The 16,992-nt window shown below is 39.6% G+C and overlaps 2 protein-coding genes across 3 annotated transcripts; one reads left to right on the top strand and one right to left on the bottom strand.

Annotated features, from left to right (window-relative positions):
- Positions 1–912: 912 nt before the first annotated feature.
- On the top strand, positions 913–9,598 carry ptchd3a (patched domain containing 3a). Of its 2 annotated transcripts, XM_079805884.1 has the most exons (5): positions 913–950; positions 3,714–4,414; positions 4,893–5,014; positions 5,518–5,663; positions 7,032–9,598. In XM_079805884.1, the coding sequence occupies exons 1-5, from the start codon at positions 923–925 to the stop codon at positions 8,969–8,971; spliced, it is 2,937 nt and encodes a 978-aa protein (XP_079662010.1). In that variant the 5' UTR covers positions 913–922; the 3' UTR covers positions 8,972–9,598. The 2 variants fall into 2 exon arrangements, with proteins under 2 accessions (XP_079662010.1, XP_079662009.1); XM_079805883.1 differs by lacking the exon at positions 913–950 and having other exon boundaries at positions 3,478–4,414.
- A 426-nt stretch (positions 9,599–10,024) lies between these two features.
- Positions 10,025–16,969, bottom strand: pks1 (polyketide synthase 1; the record flags this gene model as incomplete). Its single annotated transcript, XM_079806716.1, has 6 exons — positions 10,025–15,732; positions 15,867–16,048; positions 16,128–16,331; positions 16,417–16,577; positions 16,670–16,823; positions 16,921–16,969. The coding sequence occupies 6 exons, from the start codon at positions 16,967–16,969 to the stop codon at positions 10,198–10,200; spliced, it is 6,285 nt and encodes a 2,094-aa protein (XP_079662842.1). The 3' UTR covers positions 10,025–10,197.
- Positions 16,970–16,992: the final 23 nt, after the last annotated feature.

The raw sequence follows: 16,992 nt of genomic DNA, 5'->3' as shown, positions 1-16,992 counted from the left end.
AACTTTCTATTCATTAAAAAAATTGTACACAACTGTTTTCAACATTGATAATAATAATCATATTTTTTTTCCTGAGCAGCAAATCAGCATATTAGAATGATTTCTGAAGGATCATGTGACACTGAAGACTGGAGTAATGATGCTGAAAATTCAGCTTTGCACCACAGAAATAAATAGCATTTTGAAATATATTCAAATAGAAGAAAGTAATTTTAAATTGTACAAATATTTCACAATAATATTGTTTTTGCTGTATTTTGGATCAAATAAATGCAGCCTTGGTGAGCAGAAGAGACTTCTAGGTAAGAGGGGGGATACTATTAAAAATGAGAAAAAAACAGAAGATGCCAGTGCAGCAACTCTTGCTGACTCGGTCACCATGACAATTTCTCATCTCTTCTTTCACCATGACGACCTCTAATCAGCTCTGCCTTCCCTTGACCCAATCACAATGAACAACAGCTAATGGCAGCTCTGCTTCCCCTGACCCAGTCACCATGACGACCTTCAACTGCAGCTTTTCTCTCCTTGTGACCTGTCACCATGACAACAACTAGATACTCAATAGTGATGCTGGGAAATATGAAAAATTGTCACTAGCACCACCTAGTGGCCAACAAAAATTGACATTGCCAGTCATCTAATTTCTCAGGGAAAAATGTAAAAATAAAGCTACAAAAATGAGCAAATGATTTCAACCAAACAGATGTGTTTGAACATGTCCAATGTAAGTTGCTCTTTGATACAGTAAAACAAAAGAGTGGTAATAATTTGAGGCCCCTACAGGCAAATCACAAGCGCTATGAGAATCAAGCACTTTTGTTGGGGCAATTAACCACTGGGGTAATTGAAAGGCATGAATGGAGCTCTGTGTTCAGTAATGAACTTGCATGTCATTCTCTCCTCACATCACTCTGTCCTGATGGAGCAAAAGAAGCAGAAACCGCGACGTAAGTCCTGTTTCCAACTTAAATGAATTGGTCTATATTTCTATCTTGAGCTGTATATAGTTTATATCCAGGGATGTTAGACTATTATTCATTCATTCTTAAAAATTCTTAAAAGGTTCCACTTAGAAAAAAGGTTTTATATCTGGTGGCCATATGAGAACCATTTACACAAACTTTTTATTCTCTAGTTGTTTAGAAAACCAGACCCCAGAAATATACTGACCTGAAAAACTAATAATGTGAAGCAAGAATGTTTTTAAAGGTGCGTTTGCGCCATTTTGTAATTAAGTAACGATTCTGAACTGTAAAAAGCCTCCAGGCGCTTGTAGAACTTGTAATTACAACGTGCACTCTAAAAAATGCAGGTTTAAAAACAACCCAATTTGGGTTGAGAACGGACAAACCCAGCGATTGGGTTGTTTTAACCCAGCAGTTGTTAAATGTTTGCCCAACATGCTGGCCAGTTTTTTTAACCCAACTATTGTTTAAAAATTACTCTATGGCTGGCTTAAAATGAACCCAAAATAGGCTGGAAATTAGATCACGTAATTAGAGGCAACAATAATAATCAAAAGGTGAAAATGTATTAATAAGCAATTTAATAAATGTTTGTTTAATTATTATTCATTAAACTTATTAGTTCACTCTAAAAAATGCTGGGTTAAAAATAACCCAAGTTGGGTTGAAAACCCAGCAATTGGGTTGTTTTAACCCAGCATTTGGGTTGTTTTAACCCAGCAGTTTGGTTAAATGCTTGCTTAAAACAACCCAATTGCTGGGTTAGTCCATTTTCAACCCAACTTGGGTTATTTTAACCCAGCATTTTTTAGAGTGTTCGTTTAAACATTATAAATGTTAATTTTCAACATACTTTGGGTTAATTTTAAGCAAGCAATACTGTAATAAATCTACCCAGCAGGTTGGGCAAACATTTAACCCAACCGCTGGGTTAAAACAACCCAATCGCTGGGTGTGTCCGTTTTCAACCCAACTTGGGTTGTTTTCAACCCAGCATTTTTTAGAGTGTGTAAACTCGTGATTTTCTGAGAGCTACAACTTGTACCACGTGACCACTGCAGATTTAGGGTGCATGTGTTCGACTTGAAGCGGCGCTGCGCAGACCGATCAGTGTATCAAAGTACCGCGAGAGTGATTTGAACACATACTGAGCTTTATTAGCGGTAATGGCGTGAATGCAGCATAATCATAACCATAATGTCAACTCAACCTGTATACAGCAACATGTTTTGATAAGAAGATGATTCTTTGTCGAATCTCTAGGCTACTTCAAAGAATTGTTAAAGAACCTTTATTTATGAGTGTTGGCAACTTTTTCAAATATATAGGCCTATTCATTATCTGGAATGTATTGCTGCTTTGGCGCCATGTCGTAATACCTTAATTATTCTGATTCACATGATCACAGAACTCGTAATTACGACTTGAGACTCCTAATTTTCCGAGAGCCACAACTTTGTATCACGTGACCGCTGTACCATGAGACCACTGCAGATTTATTTTGAGCAAGAGAAACATTAAGTCCGAATCCGACAACATGAACAGCTCCAAGTACAGCGTCACGTGTTATGGCAAGCCGTTTTGACCTTATATTCATTCCTTATTGATATCAGAATTGAATTTCAACAAGTAAAAACTATAATTCTTGATATCTGTAATTGTAATTTATATATTTTTTACTATAGTAACCACGTAACTATTGATATAAAAAATAAAGGTTTTTACTAGTAAGAATTGTTTTTTTGATATGTGAAATTGTAATTTCAACTAGTAAGAAATAAATTCTTCATATCAACAAGTGAATTTGAATGCCAGCCTATGGTGACATTTCACTAGTGAAAATACAATTACAGATAATCAAGAATTATAGTTTTTTTTACTAGTTGAAATGTAATTCTTGACATCAAGAATTCTATTTCTGCGAGTGATGACGTCATTGTTGATATCAAGAATTAACATTTTTAGTGGAAATTATATTCCTGATATAAAAAATAAGCACTTGAACTAGTGAAAATTGAATCGTTGATATCAATAATTCATATCAAATGATTAAAAGTCAAAACGGCTTGCCCTGCACGTGCTGTCATCTCTTATTTACGGTAATTGCGATAACCTTCATTTAGCTATTCAGCAAGAAATTGAACTTTTTATGAAATAGGCTACAGATATGTGACTGATTACTTAATGTTCTGGAGCACTGTAACATAACTTCAACAAATATTGAATTAATACTTATCATTTAAACTCACTGCTACTACCGCCCTTTTATGTAGGCTATAGCACAATGCTGCAACATTTAAAAATATTATAATGAATAATATTTTGATAAATTATAATAATAATTTAATAAAATTATACTACATAACTTAATTTAATAACTCATGCATCAAGTAAAGCATAGGCTACTCCAATAAAAACATAAACTGCGTAATTCGCATGTGGTAATTTTGTCAGTCTAAATCTAATTTTCTGCATGTGCCCGTCAGTGGTCGCTCTCCGCTTATTCCCTGGAGATTTTCACGCAAAAATGCGTCAGGATATTCAAAAACCCCGCATACATTCTGCTCTTTCTAAATCTACTTTTAACTAGTTTATAGCTATAGCTAGTTATACTAACTTGAATGCCTCAACTACAGTTGTGATATAGAGAAACTGAGCTTTAATTAGTTTAGCAGAGCTTTCCCCCTCTTAACTTTTTTTTTTAATCTTTCAAAATGCCGGTGAACATGGCTGGATGCACCACAGACTGCGTGGAGAAGCCGATCTCCATCTGCTTCCAGAAGTTCGGCCGCTTTGTGGGAACTTACCCGTGGTGGTTCTTCATCTCTCCTCTGTTGATCTCTGCGGTGCTGGGGAGCGGGTTTTATTTCTTAGAAGAAAGCGAGGCCAATGACATTGAGGATCAGTTCACACCCGTGAACGGTCCTGCCAAGCTGGAGAGGCAGTTTGTTCAGGAAAACTTTCCGCAGAACGACTCGGTGTTCTCCAACCAAAGACTCTACACGGATGGAGTTTACGCGTCCTTCATAGCGGTGTCAAGATCCTCCAACATCCTCACAGATGCTGCCTTTCAGGAGATAGTCACTTTAGACAGGAAGGTCAAGGAGCTGAACGCGTCTATGGGTCACGAGGTGCTCACTTTTGAGGGACTTTGCGCAAGACGATACAATAAATGCATACCCAACAAGATACTGGATATTTACAAATATTATGGACACAATTTAGAAAAGACCGAGCTCACCTTCCCGTTCTTTCGTTTCGGATTCTCGTTCATTTTCCTGGGCTATTCGGTTGGTGGAGTGAATATAAACTCTTCTGTTATTAAAAGTGCAACAGCAGTGCGCCTGTTTTATTTCCTGAAGGAGGATAATCGCACCAGAACAGACTTATGGCTCAACGAATTCCTTAAGGTTTTTCCAACTAATTTATCGCTAAACTTCATCAAGGTGGGTCATCTTTTATTTATGTAGGCTACTGTCTGAGGACGTTATTGATTGTAATCGGGGCTAGTTGTCACAGGGACTAGGCCTATATTTTCTAACACTAGTCTTTAAACTGAAATCATATTTTAGCTCTTGGTTTTACAAGTGAACTATAAATTGATATGGGTTCTCAAAAGTTTTTATTTATTTATGTTTTTAAAATTTTTAATGTAAATTTATTTGGTTGGTTGAAATATTTTACTGTTTTTTACTGTACTTCGGTTGGGGGGTGGATTGGAGGTAATGGCTCTCCCCTATTGGACAGCTGAACTGAATATAAAATGTTCCTAGGCAATATCTGTGGAAAATGTATGTATAATTTATGTATCCTTGTCGTATTGCAGCTGACAGCCCTTTTTTAAAATTAGTTTGATTTCGTTCAAATGTTCTTGTGACATAACTATTCTTAAAAATCTGAAATGATGATCATTTGCATCCTCAGGTGACCCATTCCACATCTCTGTCCAGGCAGGTGGAATTTGAGGCAAACACAAAGGATGTGATTCCCCTCTTCTCTATCACATACGTCATTGCCATTGCATTCTCAATTCTTTCTTGTTTGAGGTATGTTAACCTGAATAGTTAGGCTATTTTTTAATGCACACCTGATTTTGCCAGGGCTTCTGTGTAGATGTTTTACATGTACATGTTTACATTGTGTTATGACTTGAGTTTAAAGAAATGTCCTGAGTTGTTGTTCAAATCTTTATTCATTCATTCATTCATTATTTCGCTCAATCGAGCAGAGTTAAATTAAAATGTTATATTTTAAATAGCCAAATTTGTCAAACACATCCACGCAATCTTTGCTCATATTCCAAATTTGGAAATTTGGCTGCAGTCAAAGATATATTATGTGAAACAGAAATATATTATGCTGCATCTTCTGGACCAAGAGTATAGGGAACGGAAATTATTTGTTCAACTCCCGAATCCATACTGTATTCAAAATGAATGAACGAATCTTGTTTGAAAATGGTTCTAAATAAGATTAGTTCTAAGATTCATACATTGTATTTAACCAAGAGAAAGTCTTTAAAAAAATCTATTTTGTCTATTTTTTCCAGGTTTGACTGTGTCAGAAATAAAGTATGGGTTGCCACATTTGGGGTGTTCTCCGCTGGACTGGCTGTTCTGTCCGCTTTTGGGATGATGTTACACATTGGTGTCCCATTTGTCATGACAGTTGCTAATTCTCCATTTCTGATATTAGGTAATAACTTCATATATAAAACCAGTGCTGTACTATGCTAAAGGGTTAGTTCACCCAAAAATGAAAATACTGTCATCATTTACTCACCCTCATGACGTTCCAAACCCGTAAGACTTTCGTTCGTCTTCGGAATGAAAAGCTTTTGGATGAAATGTGAGAGCTTTCTGTCCCTCCGTTGACAGCTATGCAACTACTACTTTGATGCATCTAAAAGTTCATGAAGAGATTGTACAACTAATCCATATGAATTGAGCAGTTTGGTCCAAATTTTCTGAAGAGTCTCAGCGAACAAAAATAAGCTCAACCAAACCTGCTTGACGCACAAGAACAAACCTCTTGTGGAATCTCAAACGTGATGTGTAACACAGAAGAATGAGCCTTAATTTTTTGCTGAAACTCAAACGTGCTGCGTAACACGAGAATTAACCTCATTGGTTCTTGTGGAAGCTCAAACGTGCTGCGTAACACGAGAATGAATCTCATTGGTTCTTGAGGAAGTTCAAACGTGCTGCGTAACACGAGAATGAACCTCATTGGTTCTTGAGGAAGTTCAAACGTGCTGCGTAACATGAGGATGAACCTCATTGGTTCTTGCTGAAGCTCAAACGTGCTGCGTAACACGAGAATGAATCTCATTGGTTCTTGAGGAAGTTCAAACGTGCTGCGTAACACGAGAATGAACCTCATTGGTTCTTGAGGAAGTTCAAACGTGCTGCGTAACACGAGAATGAATCTCATTGGTTCTTGAGGAAGTTCAAACGTGCTGCGTAACACGAGAATGAATCTCATTGGTTCTTGAGGAAGTTCAAACGTGCTGCGTAACACGAGAATGAACCTCATTGGTTCTTGAGGAAGTTCAAACGTGCTGCGTAACACGAGAATGAATCTCATTGGTTCTTGAGGAAGTTCAAACGTGCTGCGTAACACGAGAATGAACCTCATTGGTTCTTGAGGAAGTTCAAACGTGCTGCGTAAAACAGGAATGAACCTCATTGGTTCTTGTGGAAGCTCAAACGTGCTGCGTAACACGAGAATGAATCTCATTGGTTCTTGAGGAAGTTCAAACGTGCTGCGTAACACGAGAATGAACCTCATTGGTTCTTGAGGAAGTTCAAACGTGCTGCGTAAAACAGGAATGAACCTCATTGGCTCTTGCTGAAGCTCAAACGTGCTGCGTAACACGAGAATGAACCTCATTGGTTCTTGCTGAAGCTCAAACGTGCTGGGTAACACGAGAATGAACCTCATTGGTTCTTGAGGAAGCTTACAGGTTTGGAACGACATGAAGGTCGGTAATTAATGACAGAATTGACAGAACTATCCCTTTAATGTATATTATAAAAAGAAATTCTGATGTGTTTTAAATAGGGATCGGAGTGGACGACATGTTCATCCTCATTTCCTGCTGGCAGCAGACGAATGTTCACGATCGGGTAGAGACTCGACTGTCTAATACGTACAAAGAGGCGGCCATTTCGATCACCATCACCACGCTCACGGACGTGCTCGCTTTCTACATCGGCCTCATGACGCCCTTCCGCTCCGTCCGCTCCTTCTGCTTGTACACCAGCACCTCCATCCTCTTCTGCTACATCTACAGCATCACATTTTTCGGAGCGTTCCTCGTTCTTAACGGACAGCGAGAGAACAGCAACAAGCACTGGCTGACCTGCAAGGAAGTACCAGAGGACTGCCCTATGGGTCAGTCGAAGTGGTATGAATTATGTTGCGTGGGAGGCGCTTACGACCGTCATACTGGCACAGAGGAGGTACAGCCCATGAATCACTTCTTTAAAAAATACTACGGCCCCTTTCTGACTAAATCGTGGACGAAGGTCTTTGTGATTGTGTTTTATTGCATCTATTTGATTATCAGCATTTATGGCTGCTTCCAAATTCAAGAAGGAATCGATCTTCGTAATTTGGCAGCTGATGATTCTTATGTGGTAAAATACTATGACAACGAGAAGGCATATTTCTCTGAATATGGCCCAAACATCATGGTTGTCATCCGACGGGAATTTCCGTATTGGGATGAGAAGTACATGTCAGATCTTGAAACTTGCATTGAAGATTTCAAAAATTTATCTTTCATTGAAAAGGATATATTCACCTCCTGGATCAAATCATACAAGTTCTACGGGTATCACACCAAACTCAATCTGAGTACTGAAGATGTCTTCAAAGACAATTTGGGAACATTTCTGCGATTTTATTCCGATTTCAAACAGGACGTCAATTTCACCAACAACTCCATCCACGCGTCTCGCTTCTTCATCCAGACCGTGAATATCTCCACCGCACTAGATGAGATGAATATGTTGAATAAATTAAGAGACACAGCACAAAAGTGCCCTGTTCCTTTGTTAGTTTACCACCCTGCCTTCATCTACCATGACCAGTATGCAGTGATAGTCACCAACACCATCCAGAATATTGGGGTTACGACGGCCGTAATGTTGCTCATCTCCCTTCTCCTCATCCCAAACCCTCTGTGCTCTCTCTGGGTGACTTTTTCTATCGCATCCGTCATTGTGGGGGTCACTGGGTTCATGGCATTATGGGATGTTAATTTAGACACCATCTCCATGATCATTCTTGTTGTCTGCATTGGTTTTTCGGTAGACTTCTCAGCTCATATATCTTACGCCTTTGTCTCCAGTAAGAAGCCCAGTGCGAATGAAAAGGCAGTGGAGGCCTTGTTTAATTTAGGTTACCCTATTTTGCAGGGGGCTGTGTCTACTATTCTTGGGGTGGTAGTGTTGTCTGCTTCGAAGAACTACATCTTTAGAACTTTCTTTAAAATTATGTTCTTGGTAATCTTATTTGGTCTCTTCCATGGCATAACTTTTATCCCAGTCTTTCTGACCTTTTTTGACATGTGTAGTGGCACACCAGCTAAGAAGAAATCAGACCCAGAAGAGCAGGCCATGAAGAACAGCCACGCCAATAATGTACCAGTGATGGCAAAGGATGGTGAGGTGAAAGAGCGGGAAATTTACGACAATCACAATTTTCTACTCGACAACCACCGAACATGTCAGTCTCAGCCATGCTCTGCCATATGGATGATAACCGGCAATAATCATAATGCCCAAGAAAATCACACGTGTGTGGCGAGCACCGTCCCAATGTTCAGAGTGGACCATCAGACCTATGAGGTTCACATGTATACACCCTCTGATGATGCCGTGTTAAGAGTCAACTGTCAATCAAAACAGGGTCAAAATTGTGTTTTAGGAAATAGCAACCACATTCAAGATTCAAATGTTCCCCCTCTTAACTGTTCTGATTCGGCCATTTTGTAAAATCCTTATGCTTCATTTTCATCCAAATATGTCCAGTTTGTATGTGTACCACCTTTTATATGTTTAAATTAAAATGACTAATGTACAATGTAATATAAATCAACAAGACAACGACATGACACATTTTTCTACAAAAATACACCTGGGACAATTGTTTTAGGACTTTTTTTTAAGGTTTCAGGATTTAGTGGCCCCACATTAATCTAAAAATATATTTTAAAAAGCCACAAAACAAAATGCATCACAGATGTAAGCAATGTATACCTAAATAAAACAACAACTACTCGTTTACGAAACACAAGGATAACAAAATTGTGTAAATCATTCATAAAACAAATGAACAAATGTTGTCAAATTTACGTAAAAATGGGTTTCTGAATGATTTACACAGAAATTCATTGTTTCATGAATGAGCCCCCATCCCTCGAAAAATATTTAAATATCTTATTTTTTGCTGGATATTTCTATTTAGTTATATATAAAAAGTACAATTATGTAGTTTTTCTTCATTTTTGTGAAATAAACAATGCACAAATGTAACCATACTTTGCTCTGTATTTATGAGAGCTTTACAATGTTTTCTTAAGGATTGTTCTATGTGTAAAAGCTCATTAAAGACATAACTAAATACACAGATTTTAACTATTTTTATTGGCCCATTTAAACAGCCACAAAATGATTCCTGCCTTTTATATTTTCATTGCTTAGCTTCTGTAGTGCACGTGCCGTTGTGCTTTCTTTGAGAAAAGAGGATTGCCTGATTTAAGATGATAAGAACTGTGAATATTTTCTTCTTTTACAACGGTTTTGTTTAGTATTTTTTATATTTATGAATGGTAGAGTATTCTCATTTAAGGGGGAATATACATTTATATTCAAACTATTGTTTAGTTCACTCAATTTTTACAGTATTTCATGAGCTTATTTCTGCATTGCGTAATATGATTGCATAAAAACCTTAGTGGATTATGCATTTGGCAGTAAAATGCATGACCTTTGATCTCTGATTCCTTGGTAATGTTAGGTCTAGGAAGGTATAAAATAACCAAAATTAATGTTTGAAATCAATATTTTATTGTTTGACATGCAATATTTGACCATATATACAATGCAATATTTAACAAAAGTAAATCAAGTATGCTAAAAATATAGAAATAGGTCAATTTAATTCATATGCATTTCAATATACAATGTACTAGAAGATGTCAGAAAGGGATAACTTTGTATTACAGGTGCACAGAAATCTCACAGTCTTCATCTGTGCTCTGTTTTATCAATTCAGCCAATGAGGACAGTGTACTGTTTGGATCAAGCAAAGCAACAAGAGGAATGTTCACACCTATCTCTTGAAACAAGCGATTTTGCAATGTCATGGCCAGCATTGAGTCAATTCCTAATGCAGTGAGTGCAGTTTCATCACTAAGATCATCAGTATCAACGCTGCAAATTTCAGTCAGAATCCCTTTAACACGGTCATCCACTGATGACGGAACATTTATCCTGGAGTTCTCAACAACTGTGGTGTCTTTTAGTTCTTCCTCCACTAAAGCAGTCAGGCGAAACTTCAGAGACACATTCTGAGAGAGGACATGGTTCTTCAGGTTACTGAAATTGAATTTGCAGACAACCTGCTGTGGATTGTTAGATAACAGGCAGTGCTCTAGTGCTTCATGGATCTCTCTCACATCCATTGTCATTAGCCCTTTTGTTTCCAGGAATTTTTGAAAATTGTCTTTGTTCATTAGCAGGCCCAGTTTAAGGGGTCCCCAATTGATTGACTGGCCTGCAAGTCCAACGTTGTGTCGGTAGTGACAAAACGTGTCCAGAAAAGAATTAGCTGCTGCGTAGTTAGCTTGTGCAGCATTTCCAATGAATGAGGAGATCGAGGAATAGCACACAAAGTAATCAAGTGTCTGTCTGTGCAGAGTGGCAAGGTGTAGATTAAGAGCACCGCAGACTTTAGGTTGCAGGACTTTTTGAAAAAGAGATCTATCAAGGGTTTCCAGTAATCCATCATGTAGCACAGCAGCACTGTGGAACACCCCTCTGATTGGACATGGGAAAAAATGTTTTCCAATCACAGTAATGGCTTCCATCACCTCTTCTGACACAGAGACATCGCACTGAAGAGTAAGAATTCTTACCCCGTATCTCTTCTGGAGACTGCTCAATTCCTCTTGTACCTTCTCAGATGGTGCACCCCTTGAGAGAGTGGCAATGCATCCTCCACCCCTGTGGGCAATAAACTTAACAGTTTCAAATCCCAAACCAGAGAGACCACCTGTAACTATGTACACACCTTTCTTAAAGAACAGCTGCTTTGTTCTTGGAAGCAAAGGGATGGCAGACATCTTGCTCCTAGTGTCATCACTGGCCAGGGCTATCACTTCCAGAGTGCTTGCACTGAAATAAGATCCAGACTGCTCAAAAGACTGAGGAGGCGTAACTTCAGGGGGCACCATCTGAAAAGTACTGCTTTGTATTGATGGCCACGCTTTGTGCAATTGCATTCCCTTTAGCCACTTCAGTAGAACAGCTCCATGTGCCTTAAGACCTGATTTCTGGAAGATTTTGGACATCTCAAGAGTCTGGAAGCAAGTTCTCTCACTATTCCTCTGAATTGCAGAGTAGCATGGCTCACGGATGCCACGTACTGCAATGATGTGGTCTGTATTGACAACACTTACAATGTCTGTCAGAAGCGAGGAATCACATGGAGGAAGAATCACAAACAGAAGACACTGCTTTGTATTTTGGACTAATCCACTTATTTCAGTCTCTGTAAAAACTCTCCAGCCTGATTTACCTGCTATTAGTGTCAATAACTTGACCAAGGCTGAATCACGATCAGTAGAGAAGATGCCCAAACTTTGCTGTTTTTTGGACTTGGGTAACACACACCGCAATATCTCCCAGATCAGGATAAAGTATGAAACACATGGTGCATCCTTTAGGAATGGAAGCCTTTTCGTTTTGAAACACACATCTTCTGGGAGGATGACTTTGGAAGTTGCTTTTACAGGGTAACAACAGACAACATGGTCTCCCACTTTAAGCTTGCTGACATCCTTTCCCACTGCTGTAATGGTCCCACAGAAGTCAAGTGCCAGAAGACTGTGGTTTTGTGTTGTGTGTTTGCTCCAATACATTGTCTGACCAAAGTTTAAGTCTGAAGTACTAACTGGAAAGTAATCTGAAGAGTGCACACATACCTTACTCAGCTGAACCTCAATGTTTTTCCTCTCAATCGCATGGACTGAACTCGCTGAAGGCAACACTGACAAGCCGGTCATCCTGTAGGGATTGGTTGTCTGCAAAGTGTAGTCCTGGGACTGTAGGGTTTTTGATTCAGTCTTCACTTCCCTAATTGTGGTGACAGGAGTACGAGTTATCACAGCAGAGTAAACTTTCCCTTTGCTGATGAAGACTTCTGGACACTCTTGGGCTTTGTATGAGTTAAGCACATGAGCCAGTGCTTCTATATCCTCTTTTGACACTGTGGAAAGGTCAATGAGCTGGAAAGAGATGCCTGACAACTCTGCAGCACATGCCCTTGTCATTCCAGATAACACAAATCCAGAACTTATACTTTCAACTGTTCCTTCTGCTGACTTGTACGTAATGACACGGATGGAACATATCCGACTGCAGCTTCTTAAAGACAAAACAACCTGACGGTAAAGTTCACAGCTGTCTAGCAAGGACTCTAGAATTACTTCAGATTTCAGGTGACTAATATTCTGAACACCCCAGATAAACAGAATCTCATCCAGTTCCATGTCTGAGGCACTGCATGGTGACCTCAACAGTAATTCTTGGACCTGCAAGGCTGAGTTTTTTGTTAAATCGGGTGGAGGAACAAATACAGATTTTGGGTGTAAATATGGCTTCAAATCTTTAGCAATACCCAAGTTGTCCTCAAAGACCAAAGCCTTGATTCTACTGGGGAAACTGCTCTCTGCATGAATGGCAACCTTCTGGTTATAAAAGAAACATGATTCACTGATCGGTGCATATCTTCCCAGAAAATGTATTCTGACATTTCTTAGCTCAATCAACACATGTCCATCTTTGTCAGTGAAACAACCACAAACTTCAAAGTAGTCTGGCATTTCTTTGGTCAATCTCATATACATGATCATCGTTTCACAGGGAGGTGCAGATATAACCATACTACCAATTGCAGAGGGAAACCCAGGCCGGATGGTGCTAGAGACTAATGCTAAAACTGAGGACATTTGCAAGAAGTAATCTAGGACCACTGGGTGCAAACAATACTCATACAGATGATTGAGTACTCCCTCTGGAATCCTGACACTAGTCACTGCTTCCTTGAATTCTTGTCCATAATGAATGTCACCAAGTTGTTTGAAGTTGGGCCCGTACTCAAATCCTACATCATTAAGAGTGCTGTACACATCCTTTGCTTCAATGACTGATGCACATCTCTCCAAAACAGCATTGAGGTGAATTGTTTGCTGTTCTATCATAGCTGGTCCCCCTTCATGGCTAATGGTGCCTGATGCATGCACAGTACTAGAGGATTGAACCTGAAATGTGGTTGTGTCTTTGGACATCTCAACTGTGATTTTCAGAGGAGGGCAGTTTTTAGTAAGAACAAACAAACTTTGAAAGTTGATTGTGAGCTGAAATGAATTAAGAGGCCTCTTTGGAATAGCAGTTTCCATTACAGATGCGAAAGCCAATTCAACATACAACGCCCCTGGGGCAATGGAGATGCCATTGTTCTTGTGTTCCCAAAGGTAGGGGGTAGTACCTGCTGACAGGTTGCACTTGATCACTTTGCCATCACGTTTACTTGGACTTATCAGTGGATGTGGACTGCGAGAGATTGTGTCATTTCCCCGTCTTACGTCCTCAAAGTATACCTCATTTTTTTGACATTCAAATTGATACTTTGGGAAAGCAATAAGCTTTGTTTCAAATCCTTTGTAGAACTCGTCCCACTTCACATTGACCCCCAGCTCAAACAGTTTTGATACAGCGGTGAACATGGTCTCGTGGTCTTTATCTGGATGCATTGAAGTTAGCACTGTGGTGTCATTTCCCAGGATCTCCATGATGTTTCTCTGCAGAGCCCGTCTTGGACCAATTTCCACAAAGACTGTATTTCTTGTGTGGTTGGAAACTGATTTAATTGCATGTTCAAATGCAACAGGTTTTCGGATGTTTCTTGCCCAATATTCACCTGTTACAAAGTCCCCTTGATTACACATCTCTCCTGTTACAGTGGAGAACAGTTCACACTCCATTTCATTCAGAGTTAAATGTCCAATGCTGTCTTTGATTTGGCCTAGTATAGGATCCATCATATGACTATGGTAGGCAGCAGGAACATCCAAGACATGAAGGAACAGGTTCTTGCTCTTAAAAGACTGAAGCTTTTGGTGCACATTATCAATAGCTTCTTTATCACCTGACAGCACACATGACATAGGACTGTTCACAGCAGCTAGACAAATCTTTCCTGTGTATGCAGGGAGGATTTCCAGAATATTTGGGACTGCAATATTACCAATGACCAGCATCCTCCCACCCGTCACTTTGGTCTGTAGATCGCTGCGATGGTAGACAACCTTTACTGCATCCTCAAGAGACAGCAGACCAGAGCAATGAGCGGCAGCAACCTCTCCCACCGAGTGTCCAAGGACAATATCCGGTCTGATGCCCCAGTGCTTCAGAAGGTGAACAACTGCAACCTGGATTGCAAAGAGAAGTGGCTGGACAACATTTGGTTTAGAGAAATCTTCATTGTCATAGCTGCTTGCTATCTTTTGCAAAATACTGGTGCATCTGAACTTCTGGAAATAGTTTTCCACCTCTTTGACCTTGTCCCTAAAAATGGGCTCTTCTTTCAGTAGCTGCTTACACATTCCCCTATAAGTAACGCCATTTCCACAAAATACAAAAACTAACTTTAGGTCCTGCTTTACTGGGGCTAATTTTTTGTTCATGCTAGCTTCGAGTAGTGTTTTTAACTCTGACACAGATGATGCAGTGAAGACTTTCCTAAATTTTTGTCTCATGTGGCTTCTTCTGCAGGCAGCTGTATAAGCAAGAGCTTGTAGATCAACTGTCTCATCTACCAAAATCCTCTGATACGTGTCAGCTATGCACAACTGAAGAGACTGATCCGTGGCTGCGGACAGTGGAAGCAGTTTCAGAGGTTCAAGATTGTGGCGGTCGGAGGCTGTAGCATAAACATGTTCGCTGATTAAGGCATGGGCATTGGTGCCACCAAACCCAAAGCTGTTTAATCCAGCCATCCTTTTCCCGGATCCAGAGTACAGCCATTTCTCAGCTCTGGTGGGGATTTTAAGATTGAGAGCTTTAGCATCTATGCTGGAATTTTGTGCCGAGTAGAACACAGAGGGGACAATGATTTCGTGCTTCATCATTAACAGAATCTTTATGAGTCCTGCAACACCTGCTGCAGATTCTGTATGTCCAATGTTACTCTTAACAGAGCCAATAAACAGAGGCCCTGAGCTTGAAGGTCTTGCTTTGGCGATGACTTTTGAGATACTTCCAGCCTCAACTGGATCTCCCGCTGGTGTTCCAGTCCCATGAGCTTCTACATACTGGACATTTACTAGATCATTCTCGGAGGAGTAGATCATGTGCAGTAGAGCCTCCTGCTGGGACATTGAGGGTTTGGTGATCGGTGTGACGGTGTGGCCATCTTGGTTTACGGCAGTCTTTTTCACAATGCCCCAAATTTGATCAAAGTCCTCAAGAGCCTAAAAAAAGAATAACCAGCTTACTTCCACAAACAATTAACTGAATTTATTACATTAGCATTTTTTATAAACCATAACTGAATGCAATTTCAATATTATAAACCAGATGTTTTTAAAAAATTTTAAATATCTACCTTTTTCAAAGGCTTCAGTAGGACTATACCACATCCCTCCCCTCTGCCATAGCCGTCTGCAGTACGGCAGAATGGTTTGCTTGTGCCCTCAGGTGAGATCATCTTTGCCTTGCTGAGGGCTACAAAGACTCGAGGCTCAAGGATGCAGCTGACCCCTCCACACAGAGCCATTTCACAGTCCCCTAGAGATGAGGTAAAACAAGGATGATTAACAATATGAATGTCAAGCAATGAACTTTAAAATTAAAATAGTGTCATTACCATGTCTGATTGCCTGACACGCAGAATGAAGGGCGACTAGGGATGAAGAACATGCACTATCAATGGCAAAAGAAGGTCCAGTCAGGTTAAAGACATAGGAAATTCTGTTGGCAGCTATACTCATGGCTGTTCCTGTGCCGTTATAGTGAGTTATTGTGCTGGGACTGTTGTTCAAAAGTGTTTCATAGTCCCTGTTCATAAGACCTGAAATCAAACATAATATATGGTTTCAGTCTCCTAAAAACACCCAAAATTAAAACATTTGATTTACGTTTATTAGATGTATTACCTATGTAAACGCCTGTTTGGGTTCCGCTCACTTTTTCCAAGGGTATCCCAGCATCCTCTAGAGCTCGGTATGCACACTGCAGCAACAGTTTCTGCTGAGGGTCCATGTAATCAGCTTCAGCCTCACTGATGCCAAAGAACTTGTGATCAAACTCATTGAATCTGAAATAAGACAAATATTTGATTACTTTACCATTTCTCTTTTTTAGTAACCATAAACCTCAAATGTATCATCATGAACTGATTATTCCTACCCTTCAATGAGAGCAGCTTTGGTCGTCTGTGTTTTTCCTGGTTTACTCTCATCAGGATGAAACCACTCTGATGTATCAAATCTTTCATCTTGAATCTGTACCACACAGTTCCTGCCCTCCACAAGAACTTTCCAGAAACGATCAACTCCCTCACCTGTGAAGGTATTTGAGAAGTCATACAAATGCAGAAAACATTGTCACAAATAGCAAATAAGAGTAAGAGTTAGATAATAAATAAACAATATATCTACCTCCTGGGAAGTTGCATCCAATTCCAATGATCGCAATATCCTCATCCATTTTGGCGGTTATTTTTTTTTTTT

Source organism: Gobio gobio (assembly GCF_949357685.1).
Source record: "Gobio gobio genome assembly, chromosome: 23".
Classification (NCBI taxonomy): Eukaryota; Metazoa; Chordata; class Actinopteri; order Cypriniformes; family Gobionidae; genus Gobio; species Gobio gobio.
This window is presented reverse-complemented; position numbering and strand designations above follow the sequence as displayed.